Below are 13,016 nucleotides of genomic sequence, written 5' to 3'. Positions count from 1 at the left end.
TGAAATGATGGACACCAGAACTCCATAAAGTCTGACTATCTCTTGAACATATAACTTGACATAATCCTTTGCTGTAAAAGTAGTCTTTACCGGTAAGAAATGAGTTGATTTAGTCATTCGATCTACAATCACCCAAATCAAATCATGCTGCCTACAAGACCGGGGTAAACAAGTAATAAAATCCATATTAATCATCTCCTACTTCCATTTCGGAAGATCTATGTTCTGAGCCATACCTTCGGGCCTCTGGTGCTCTATCTTGACTTGTTGGCAATTCAGGAACTTAATAACAAACTCTACAATATACCTCTTCGTACTACTCCACCAATAGACTTTTTTCAAGTCACGATACATCTTTGTGGAACCATGATGGATAGAGTATCTGGAGCTATGAGCTTCTTCCATGATCCTCTCTTGAAGTTCATCCACCTTTGGTACTCACAATCTACCTTGATACCTCAATACACCATCTCCCACTTGTTCAAAAGCCATCACATTTTGCTTATGAATATTTGCCTTTAATTCAACCAAACTAGGGTCTTGGTGTTGTTTCTCTTTCACTTTAGACACTAATGATGATACGGCCCCATTCATCACCACCACCCCACCTTCATTAGAATCCATTAACCGGACTCCCAAGCGTGCAAGTCTGTGCACATCTTTTGCTAACTCTTTCTTGCCTTTTTAAATGTGGGCAGTAATACCAATAGACAATCTTCTCAAAGCATCAGCAATAACATTAGCCTTACCTGGGTGATATAGAATACTAATGTCATAATCCTTGAGTAACTCCAACCACCTCCTCTATCTAAGATTAAGCTCTTTCTGACTGAATACATACTGAAGACTTTTGTGATCGGTGAACACATCTATATTCACACCATAAAGATAGTGACACCATATTTTCAAGGCAAACACTATCGCAGCCAACTCTAAATCATGGGTTGGGTAATTCCCCTCGTGAACCTTAAGCTGTCTGGAGGCATAATCTATAACCTTGCCATTCTGCATTAATACACAACCCAATCAAACTTTGGACGCATCACAATATACAATAAAACCTTGTGTACCCTCCGGTAAGGTCAACACTGGGGCAGTAGTCAACCTTATTTTTAATTCCTGAAAGCTTTTCTCACAAGCTTTCGACCATTGGAACTTTGTTGTCTTCTGAGTCAGCTTTGTCAACGGGCACAGAATAGATGAGAACCCCTCCACGAATCTTCTATAATAACCAGTTAACCCCAAAAAACTCTTAATATTAGTTGGAAATGTGGGTTTGGGCCTAATATCAGTTGGAGATGTGGGTCTAGGCCAGTTCTGCACTACCTCAATCTTTTGAGTGTCAACTCGAATCCCATCACCAGAAACAATTCATCCTAAGAAGGCCACAAACTCAATCCAAAACTCACACTTAGAGAATTTAGCTTACAACTCTCTATCCTTTAGAGTTTGGAGAACTACTCTGTGATTACTAACATGATCCTCCTCATTCCTTGAATAAATTAGAATGTCATCAATGAATATGATAACAAACATATCCATATATGGCTTAAACACTCTGTTCATTAGATCCATGAATGCTTCAGGAGCATTAGTCAAATCAAGTGACATGACTAGAAACTCATAATGACCATAGAGGGTCCTGAATGTTGTCTTAGGAATATCACTTTCTCTTACCCTTAACTCATGATAGCCTGATCTAAGGTTTATCTTAGAAAAACAGGTGGCACCCTGAAGTTGATAAAAAGATCACCAATCCTCGAAAATGGATACTTATTCTTGATAGTAACCTTGTTCAATTGGCGGTAATCAATACACATCCTAAGAGAACCATCTTTCTTCCTCACAAATAAGATAGGAGCACCCCAAGGTGAGACACTTGGTCAAATGAAGCCTTTATCAAGAAGGTTTTTCAACTGCTCTTTTAACTATCTCAGCTCAATTGGGGCCATTCTATATGGCTGAATAGAGATAGGACGAGTATCAAGAAGAATATCTATACCGAAGTCTATTTCTCTCTTAGGAGGGACTCTGGGAAGATCATCTGGAAAGACCTCTGGAAACTCACTCACAACTGGAACTGAATGAATAGGTGGTGTCTCAACACTAAAGTTATTAATTCAGACTAAGTGATAGATGCACCCCTTGGAAACTTAACTTTTCACCTTAAGGTACGAAATAAAATGACCCTTAGGCACTGCTGAACTACTCCTCCACTTAATAATTGGCTCATTAGGAATCTAGAACTTAACTACTCAAGTCCTACAATCAATTAAGGCATAACAGGGATGAAGCTAATCCATACCTAGAATAACATCAAAATCTACCATGTCTAACTCGACTAAGGCAGCCATGGTGTCCTTTGGATTGACAGAAATGGTACAATCACGATAAACTCTCTCAGCTAGAATAGACTCATCAATAGGTGTAGAAACACTGAAGGGCTCAAGAAGTTGTTCGGGAATAATATCGAAACTCATAGCTATATATGGAGTCACAAAATATATACTCGCACCTCGATCTAGCAATGCATATACATCAAAAGTAAAGACTTTGATCATACCAGTGACAACATCATGTGATTCTCTTGCTCTTGACGACTGGTGATCGCATACAGAAGGTTTGCTCCTCTGCTTGTCTGTGAAGTAGCTCCTATAGGTGCAACTCTATCTGGCGTATCCACTGAAGAAAATTGGGCCCTATTGCCCCCATTGCCATTACCTTGCCTGTTCTTAGGGCACTCTCTCATGAAGTGATCATTCTGACCACACTTGAAACAACCAGTGGAGCCATCATGACACACTCCTGAGTGGTTCCTACCACACTTAGCACATGCAGGAGTCTCATTACCTCCTTGCTCCACACTACCCTGAGACTGTATGGGTCTAGCTCTGAAATTCTAAGAATTTTGATTCTTGAACTCACCTCTGTCCCTTGGTGCAGGTGCACTAGCAGATGATGGAGTAGGTCCATTTGGCTTATGTTGAAAGGACGACTGGTTTGCATTACTCTTTTGTTGTCTGTACTCATTTTCTGTCGTCTTAGCTTTCTTGTTTCAGAACTCTTCTCTATCTCACAGTTTATCTTCCTCAACCTATTGCACATGGACTATAAGCCTTGCTATGTCCATATCCCCTATCAACATTGCAGCCTTACCCATTTTTCTCTACAGACGAGACAAACCATCTCTGGAGCATAACGGGAAAATTGAGTGGACTTAAGGCTATACTCATGCACACTCATGGATTCCTACTTCAGAGTGAGGAATTCCCTTACCTTTTCCTCTCTCAGTTCACGGGGAAAGAAATGCCCCATGAAGGACTTTTCGAACATAGCCCAGCTCACAATTGGTGCACCCTCAACTCTATTCTTTTTCCATTGAACATACCATACTCTAGCAACACCCTTCAGTTTGTATGCAGCTAGTTCCACTCGCTCAGCATCAACAACATGCATCACCTTAAACATTTTCTGCAACTCTTCCACAAAGTTTTTCAAATCCTCAGTGACACTTAAATCGGTGAAGTCTGGAGGATCCATCCTTAAGAACTCACGGATTCTTGATGTATCAGCCACATCCTGTCGATTCCATCTTTGTTGCCCAACTTGGTTAGTCACAACTTGGCTCAACATCCGAATAGCATCCAGGAACTCAGTATTAGTGACCTTTCCCATAGGATGCACTTCTGGTGCATTGGGGACCCCTTGATCTTGAGGATCAACATTTCTCCTAGTAGGACGACCTCGAACAACTCTTCGTGGAAGCATGATCCGAAAGATACGCGCAAGCACGAATTAGAAGGAAACTTTTATAGAGATGAACTATATCGCACGAAAAGAGTATGAAACAAGTGAGATAGTTCCTAAATGTTGCAGCCTTCTAATTATAGATGTGGTGCGCTTCACACCAATAACTAGGACTCTACAGACACAGCTTCATAGACACCCTAGGACTCTTGAACTATGTGCTCTAATACCAAGTTTGTCATGCTCCGAGCCTACACCCTTGGCGTAGTCGGCACTCGAGAACCATTGTTGGCCCCAAGCAAACCCTTAACCCGGCTCAACTCTCAGCGGAAGACTTACTCATCAATAAATGAACTCAAAAGAAAGTTTTAACTCAAAAGTCTCAGATACTTAAACTCTAAATATTTAGAAATAAACATTCAACTTGCCAAAGAGGCAACTCAAGTCTCAACATAAACAACTGAAAATGAAAAGACTCATGAACTACTGTCTATCTATCTATGAAGCCTCTAAAATTATGTGGGATGTCGGTACAAGACCCCCGATCATCCTAACAAAATTGAAATAAGTGAAGATAAATAAAAGATCCTTCGGAAACAAGGAGGTTCACCAAACAACTCTGGAACTCAACTGGATCAACGAAGCACTGGTTGATGATCCTGGTTACCTGTATATGCATCATAAAAGATGCAGGCCAAATAGCGTCAGTACATGTAATGTACGAGCATACAAGGGGAAATCTAAAACATAACATAAGCTTGAACTGGAACTGAAGAAACAACTTATCTCGTTACAACTCAACTCAATCTCAACTCATTTCAATATAAAATCAATAAAAATAATGTGATATAAAAAAAAGCTTTCAAAACAGTAGATAGCAACTCAATGTATTGGAAAATACAATATGACTCACTTTGTATATAAAAATACAAAGTAAACTCTGTTTGGGAGATTCTCTAACCGACAATTTACTCTTATTTGGGAGATTCTCTAACCGACAACCATCACTATGAGCTACGTGATGATGCAACGTCTCGCCCACGCTACCAGAACTTTCCTATACCTTGTCGGGGTATAGAACTCCTCAACTAAGTGGATCCACTAGTCTATGCTTAAAAAGCAATAAGGAATCATCTAAAACGTATGACCCTTTCTACCTACGTTGGCTACATGGTTTATGAGGGTTGTGAGTTGTTTGAACTCTCCCCTATATCGGTGCTCATTACTACTCCCAAAATATAACTTAGCTCATATGTTGTAAAGAAAACATTTCCTCATCCTTAACTTTGAGATTATTATTCAAAAGATTTCTCTAAAAAGAGATAGTACTCAAAACAGCTCATGAACTCTTTTGGAAATCGGCGTTTCCTCTCTTCTTAAATGTAAAAACATTTACTGTTGGGAATACTTAGTTCCCATATATATATATTTTTTTTAAATGAACTCAACTCTACTCTTTCTCAAAATCAAATGCTCAAGTCTTAAAACAAGTTTTAAAAGATTGTAAAAGACTTCGAAAAAAGACTCGAAAGAATTCTCAAGACTTTACTCTTAGCTCTACCCTGAATTTGAATTATGGATTCAAGGGTTATTATTCATGTTATGAATATCTCTCGATGTTTCGATGTGGTTTAGAGTAGTTAGAATCAATAGGGAGTGAAGGTACCCTTTGAAAGAACTCAGACGGGCAAAACGACGGAGAAGGGGTGGGGGCAGGTGACCCTGGCGTAGGGCACCAGCCCCTAAACTACATAATTACTTTTCTAGCGCACTGGTTGGCGCAGGGCGCTAGCCTCTGCCCAGATTTTTTTCTAACGAATTTTCTTTCTCATTTTCTGACCCTAATTCGCGTAGAATCGAATGGTATCTTCCAAACTCACTTAGATTTGAATACCCAACCTAAGTACACAATAATCTACTCAAAACAACTTTCGAATCACTAATGCTCATCTCAAAAATTCATCAACACCCCAACAATCAAGATTACGAATGAAATTACAAGAAAACTCATCAAGAATTCAAATCCTTCAACTTTGACAACGAAATTGTATTAAAATAGCATGATTGGTGTGTGGGTGAACGAACCGAACACTATGAGAACTCACATACCTCTTAGGGATCAAACCCTTGGTGAAACAACCTTCGATCCGTAAGAAATTTCAATGAGCGCATTGAATCTTCCCTCCTTTTTCTTCTTTTCTCTTTTTGAACTCTTTTCTAAAATCCTAAGCGTAAGTTAGGATTGTAAAACTGAACTAAATCATTTTAGACCCCTAAAACCATACTAAAACGAATTAATCTGATTGGGTAAGGAAAAGACCAAAATTACCCCTCATATTTTCGGGTAACTTTTCTTAACTATACAGGCTAACTCAAATAGGCATATATCCCTCATACGAGCTCGAAATTTTGCAAACTCGGTGGCGTTGGAAAGAGGATTCCAAGACCTTTCATTTGATATCTTATGGGCCACCTAACTCAACCTGTACTGAAAGTTATGACCATTTGAAGTTGATCTAAAAGTCACAACTTAAGCATAACTTGAAAATTTTCAGATTTGGCTCTTTCCAAATTAGTTCTTTCTAAATTTAGCTTTCTCTAAGGCGGGATGTTACAGATTACAATTTCACCTTACATTCAAGAAATCTAATGTTCAAATATCGTTAAAAGTTCTAGTCTCTTTTATACGAACAATTCTTTTTTATCTATAAGACAATAAATTTTTTCCAACTATATATCCATGTTAACGTTAATCGTATTGTATTAACTATACATATAATTTGTTAGCAAAAAGAAATTTTAAAGAATGTAAATAGGACAATATGTTCTGTAGTATTTCATAGTAAAGTACGAAATTATAATTATACTTTCATGGTTGTAAAACAAAAACAATGATAGAGTTATATTGTTTTATTATTATTAGTATATACTATTAAAACCATTTAGAGGACCGGGTTGTGGCCTTGTGGCCTAGTGATTTAATACAGTGGGAAATGGGAATCATTTAGTTCCAGGTTTAAATTTTAGTGGAGAAAAATATTAGGTGATTTTTTTTCATCTGTCTAAGTTTGGATTAATAGAATTACATGATATATCTTGGTGGTGAAAAATAACACATATATAGTGAAATTGATCGAGGTGCATGAAAATTGATCTATATATATATATATTTGAATTGAATTACAATTTTTCACTTAAAGTAAATCAAAATGAAATAAAATATCTACTTAATTAATAAACATTAAACAAAAATATACTAAGCAACATTCAAATAACATATGGTTAAACTTCCAAAAATGTAACAGTAACTTTCTATATACCACCGCAAATATTACAATAATTATCATGAAGATCATTTCTGAGTAATAATTTCCTCACTATCAATGATCTAGGTTTTAAATTTTTTTCTTAATTAAAAATTAAGAACACTTGCAAATTGCAATAGTTACCTCTTCAAATGCAAAGAAGAGGTAGACATAATATCAATATTTAATTGGGGAGTATAATTACAAGGTAGAGTTCATATAAACAATACAATATTTATTGTATTCACAAATAATATTTCAACATGAGATTAAACCTATGAAGATTTTATATAATAATAGAGGTCAATCATGCAACTGCAACACACGTTCTCAAAACTAATATTATTAAAATATTCAAATATTCTTTTATCACCACTTCATAATTTTTTCTAACTAGAATACTGAAATTTACAGGTTATATCTTCTTGATTCTGTGTTAGGAGAGTTTTGTATTTTGTACAAAACAAAATTTTATCTTTTTTCCAACTATAAATTGACGTCCTACATATACTAATGGCAGAGACGAGGGAGACAAGATGATTAGTCTTGAAAAATAAGTAACAATATAAGATCTCTACCAGATTGAAAAGTATTGTTCTTGAATTGATTTTTTAATTTTTCAGTCGCTAAATTTAAAATTATAATGAAATTCTTTTTACTTTGAATGAAAGCAGATGAAAATTGTTTGAATGAAAGTAAAAAAAATACAAAATACACAAACAAAAATCTAAAGAATTCAATTGAAAACCGACAAGGTAGGTTACCTGAAATTGGGAAAACACGAGTTGGAGGAAGAAAAAGAATCTTTGAAACTTCAAAAATGAATATGGTTAAGTGAAATTAGAAGAAAAATCAAAGAATGGGAGATGAAAGAGAGTTGATTAGATGTATAAAAGAAAAGAAATAAATTATGAGAGAAGAGAGAGAGAGTTATGGTTTGATACAAATAGAATGTGGGAGGCTAGCTTAAAAATAGAAATCCTAATGAAATAGTAGTTGTGAATGGTAATTAAATTAAATTATAACTATATTTAATAATTAACTAGTAGATGTTTATTAACGTATGTAATTTTTCCAATTTTTTATTACATCTTGAGAGAAAGGACTAAAGCAATTTAAAAAGAAAATGACGGAGTGTTGAGATGAGGATAAGCGAAAAATAAATTATGTGCTTATTTAATTAATAATTTTGCAATACTTATTAGGAAAATTTACGTGAAATGACAAACATTGATTGTATATTATGTTCCATGGTTACATTTTCAGATATTCTTATTAGCGGCTACAGTTTCTCAATTTTTTCTGTTCGGTTTCTAATTTTATAAATTCAGAATTTGTATAATTTGATTTCTAATTGTATAAATTCAAGTTTTGTATATGTTTACCCAGTTATTTGTATACGATTTGTTGATACACTTGATTTGTAAAAGTTATGAACAATTCATAATAAATTACCATGCTTGTATATTTGCAAGCGAAATATACAAATGGAGTTCTGAAAAATTTCTAAATGTATAAATACAGAATTTGTATATACTTACCCTGTTTGTATATTGAACGCTAAATATACAAACGAATATACCCATAGCAAATAAAACTACAACTATGTAGCATAATTAAGCAAATTGTAACTATGAAGAGTTATTTATTTCACTTACTTGCGAAAAAAACATAGGAAAAATAGTAATAATAAAGTTAAAAAAAAGTTGCTAAAACAATTAGTAATCGAAAATATACAAGGTATATAAAATATGTGTGAGATACATAAATTATATCAAGTTATATACCTTTGATATTTGAGTAATATAATGTATGAAAATTGTATGTATGTAATAGGAGTATTATCGTATTGACTTCTGGATAAGTTATATTTATGTGAGATTAATATTTAAGGTTAGAGAGTATGCTAAGAGATCGATAATGAAAGTTATGATTAAGGTAAGAAGAGATATGGAGAGATATTGCTTGTGTTATAATATATGTTAACATAATGTGTTGTTGTTTCTATTGATTTCGTGATGTTTTACGTTAAACTAATTTAGGTTAGCCTATGATGCCTAGTCACTATGTATGGTGTACTGATACTATTTTTGTACACCTTTTGTTGGTATAAGTTTGTCTCAGGTTGCTTTAAGCGTGCGGTGACAATTACTTATCATCAACTGCCATCTACTATGTTCTCAAGTGGAAGTTGTGTAAGTATTTTTCATTATTTATTATATTTTCTATTCGTACTTTATTAGCAACTCTTGTACCTGTTTAGACTAGGTCCTTGAAATAATAGCTGCAAAGTGGAAAACATTAGAGGTGTAGAATCCTAGCAAGTAGTACCAATATAATGCTCATGACCTATTGTTTGCTCCTTCCCTAATTTTCAAATTTTTTTATTTATCGTTTTTGAATGTTCATATTCTGGATGACTTGGTTACACTTTGAATACTTTACGAGGTATCTCTCACGATATCATCAATATAGATATCAAGTAACTCAATCTGTCAAAATTTAGACATAGAAAGAATTATCTAATATTTTTGCCTTCATTAAAATTTGAATCTAATTCAAATCTCGTGGTCCTTCATGACTTTTTCATTTTTTCGTTCCTCTATTTTGGTTTCTAGTTTGAGTTCTATTTTTTTTCCTTCATATTACGACATACGACAACAAATGAATTATCAAATCGGGAACACATAGAAAGAGAAATGTCAAACTAGATTGGTTGAAGTGGGGGCACATCTAGGTTTTTTATCAACACATCGATAATATCATTTACCATATATCAAAAAAATTGAATATTTAGTAACTGGACATGTTGCAGTGCAAAGCTAAGCACTGAAACCTCTCAATTACCATGACAGGACGCAAGACCTCATTAGGAAACCTCTCGATTGCAAACAATTTTGATAAGTGAAGTTTAATATTTTGAATAATTAATAGAGAGATTAATACGGTGTAAAAGAGATGGTATTAAATTAAGGTCAAAGATTATATAAGAATAATTTAGTCAAATAACCTTTTTAATTAATCTTTCTTAAGAGGTGAAAAATAAATATGACACTAAAATGAACTAGAGTAGTACAAATTTCAATATTGAAACAATGTATTACTTTATTAATTATGCAAAACTTTTATATTAATAATTAAAATTTGTAACAGTTTATACGTAGAGATTGCATTCAATGCTACTAGCTCCTAGCAACATTAAAGACCACAGGATTTCGTAAATCACTATACTTATTCTAATTATATATTTGACACATGTTTCTTGTTCAAAGATAAATATGACTATAAAAATGTCTTTTAGCAAACGAAAGAAAACAACAAAAATTATTGTTGAGATATGTATAAACAATTGAACAATAGAGAAACAATTTCTACCATCAAAAAATAATTTTAGAGAGTACTGGAACAAATTACTTATTCTATCTTTTAAATTAATAGTAATCCACAAGAACATATAATTGATTTTTAAGTGTGAAAATTCCTTCAAAATGTCTTTTAGGAAAATTAATGATTTCAATTATGATATTTATATTAATATCTCCATCTTTCCAACATTATTAGTTTTCGAATTCTTCTTTTTCCTCCGCTTGTTTTTTTTAAAAAAAATAAATATATTTGGTAATGTTGTGTGATGTCAAGATCACTCTTGATTTCATATATATATATATATATATATATAAAGCTTCTGAAATTGAATTGTGATATTCTAATACTTTGTATTATTTAATGTATAAACTGAGAGCTTGAGACAAGTGATTTTTCTTAAAGAAAGAACTATTTGAGAAAATAAAACAACAACTTACGAGAGGGACCAGATTCTCACATTAAAAAACAACAAAAATAACGAAACTGAAAATGGTTCATATCTAGCTATCTAGAGAAGCACTATTTTCTATGACATGGTTAAACACAGAAAAACTATAAATCTATTTTTTTTCTGACCCCATTTATAACTAAAAAAGAAACATGACTAGAAGACAAAAGGTGCTCATAGTAGAGTTGGTGGAGAGGGAGAAAAAAGATCAGTTCCTCTTGTCCATTTCATCCCCATAAGATGGAAGTAGTAACTTTTTGGAGTTCTTTAAAATCCATGAAAACATTGTCATACACGTTCTCCTCCTCTTCAATATCGTCTTTGTTCTCCACGACAACATCAACCATTTCATTATTTCTCTCAATTTCAAGTGTAGGTGCAACTGGACTAATTGAAGAGGCATCAACTTTGAAACGCTTAGCACGCTTAGACGAGGACGATGATGCATTCAAGTTTAACGCTTTGGTCACAATATTTATACTTTTTGAAAGTTTGTGTTTGGAACTATTGTTGTATAAAGCAAGAGATCTACGATATGTAGGAGGAGCATGGTTGTGTTCATCAGAATAGGACACCAAAAAATAGTTCTCATTCTTTGGGCTTTTTTCAATTATTTTTGTTGCTTTGTAGGATCCTGATGTACTACATTTAAAGTAGTTCCTGATATATCATATACACAAAATATAATTAGTACTGATCAAATATTACATTTGTCTACATTTACCATTAATAGTTTTTACTACTTTTTATCATGAAAATTGAGAATTGAACAACATTTTCTACTATATGAAAAAATGATAAAGAGAGCAAACCTCGAGAATGGAGAACCTTTGATTGACTTCTGACCATACTTACGCCATGTCCATTTATCATCTGTGAGTTCCTCTTGCAACATGTCATAGATAACTCTTGTTGACTGATTTTTCCTAATTTCAAATCAAAAGTATTAAAATCAAAACTCTAAACACGCACACTTAAAATTTAACAGAGAAAATAGTTACCTTTTACAAGTTTTAATTAGACAAGTCTTCATTAGTATAGTGAAATTAGGATAAATTTGATCTTGTAATTGTTGTTGTAGATCAATCGATTCTTGTGGTGTTGTAGTATTTGTTGGCACACACGTTATCATTGTTGGCAATGGAGGAAGAAAATTTTGTTGGGTAAATTGAGTTGGTTGAATGGGATGTAAGTACATTTCCTGGTTATTATTTTGGTCTGTGATTATTACCTGGTCATCTAATTTTTCAACTATCAGTTCTTGTGGTGTTGTAGTTGTTATTGGCATACACGTTATTGTTGTTGGTAATGGAGGAAGAAACATTTGTTGACTAAATTGTGTTGGTTGAATGGGATCTAAGTACATCTCTTGATTATCATTTTGATTCATAATTATAACTTGGTCATCTGATTTTACAAGTTGTTGTTGTAGATTAATCGACTCTTGCGGTATTGTAGTCGTAGTTGGCACACACGTTATCGTTGTTGGTAATGGAGGAAGAATGATTTGTTGACTGAATTGAGTTGGTTGAATGGGATTTAAGTACATCTCTTAGTTATTATTTTGGTCCATGATTATGACCTGGTCATTTGATTTTTTCTGGTGAGCAACTGAAAAATCTTAGATAAGTCATTAAAATTAGGCATGTCAGCAACAAAAATTTTATCAAAAGTATTCCAATCACCATTTTCAGAAGTCACCAAGCATGAGTTAGGAGCTGTAAGATCATTAGGCTTATTAATATTACAACTTCTTACCACAACGCTTAAATCCCAATCATTATCCTCCATTTTAAATCTATATATATAATTATATCTAGTTAACTGCAGAAAAAATGGGATAGGGGCAAGAAAATCCTTAAGAATTTAAAAATGTTTTTAATAAATAACTAAGGATTTTTTCTGTAAGAGGGGAGTGAGGAAAAAGATCAAAAAGGGGGCTGATTTATGAAGGAAATAACTGAATTTTTTTTAGTGGGTAGAAAGTTAAAAATCAAAGACTCGAATAAAGAAAGGTGAACCAAATGGGCTTATTATATAGAGAACTCAGAGAGGTACATACCAGCTCCGTGCACATCCATATTCAATTAACATTTAATGAACATTTAATGTTCTTTTCCCTTTCATGGTGAGGATAATTAGAATATAAT

The 13,016-nt window shown here is 33.6% G+C and overlaps 1 protein-coding gene across 1 annotated transcript; it reads right to left on the bottom strand.

Moving 5' to 3' along the window:
- Window positions 1-11,093: 11,093 nt before the first annotated feature.
- On the bottom strand, window positions 11,094-12,657 carry LOC107059835 (probable WRKY transcription factor 27). The gene is made up of 3 exons (XM_015306848.1): window positions 12,449-12,657; window positions 11,679-11,792; window positions 11,094-11,526 (listed from the first exon to the last, which is right to left on the bottom strand). Exons 1-3 carry the CDS (start codon window positions 12,655-12,657, stop codon window positions 11,094-11,096), a joined length of 756 nt encoding a protein of 251 aa, XP_015162334.1.
- Window positions 12,658-13,016: the final 359 nt, after the last annotated feature.

This window comes from Solanum tuberosum, unplaced genomic scaffold (assembly GCF_000226075.1).
Source record: "Solanum tuberosum cultivar DM 1-3 516 R44 unplaced genomic scaffold, SolTub_3.0 scf00042, whole genome shotgun sequence".
NCBI classification, from domain to species: domain Eukaryota; kingdom Viridiplantae; phylum Streptophyta; class Magnoliopsida; order Solanales; family Solanaceae; genus Solanum; species Solanum tuberosum.
The sequence above is the reverse complement of the archived record's forward strand: the minus strand, read 5'-3'. Positions and strand labels throughout refer to the sequence as shown.

What these genes read in the sequence shown, in the direction of transcription:
- LOC107059835 (XM_015306848.1), bottom strand. Translation starts at nt 12,657, where the DNA reads ATGGAGGATAATGATTGGGATTTAAGCGTTGTGGTAAGAAGTTGTAAT. An exon ending in AGAAAAAATCAAATGACCAG is followed by an intron (nt 11,793 to 12,448) that starts GTCATAATCATG and finishes ATTTGAAATTAG; the next exon opens with GAAAAATCAGTCAACAAGAG. An exon ending in AAAGGTTCTCCATTCTCGAG is followed by an intron (nt 11,527 to 11,678) that starts GTTTGCTCTCTT and finishes ATGATATATCAG; the next exon opens with GAACTACTTTAAATGTAGTA.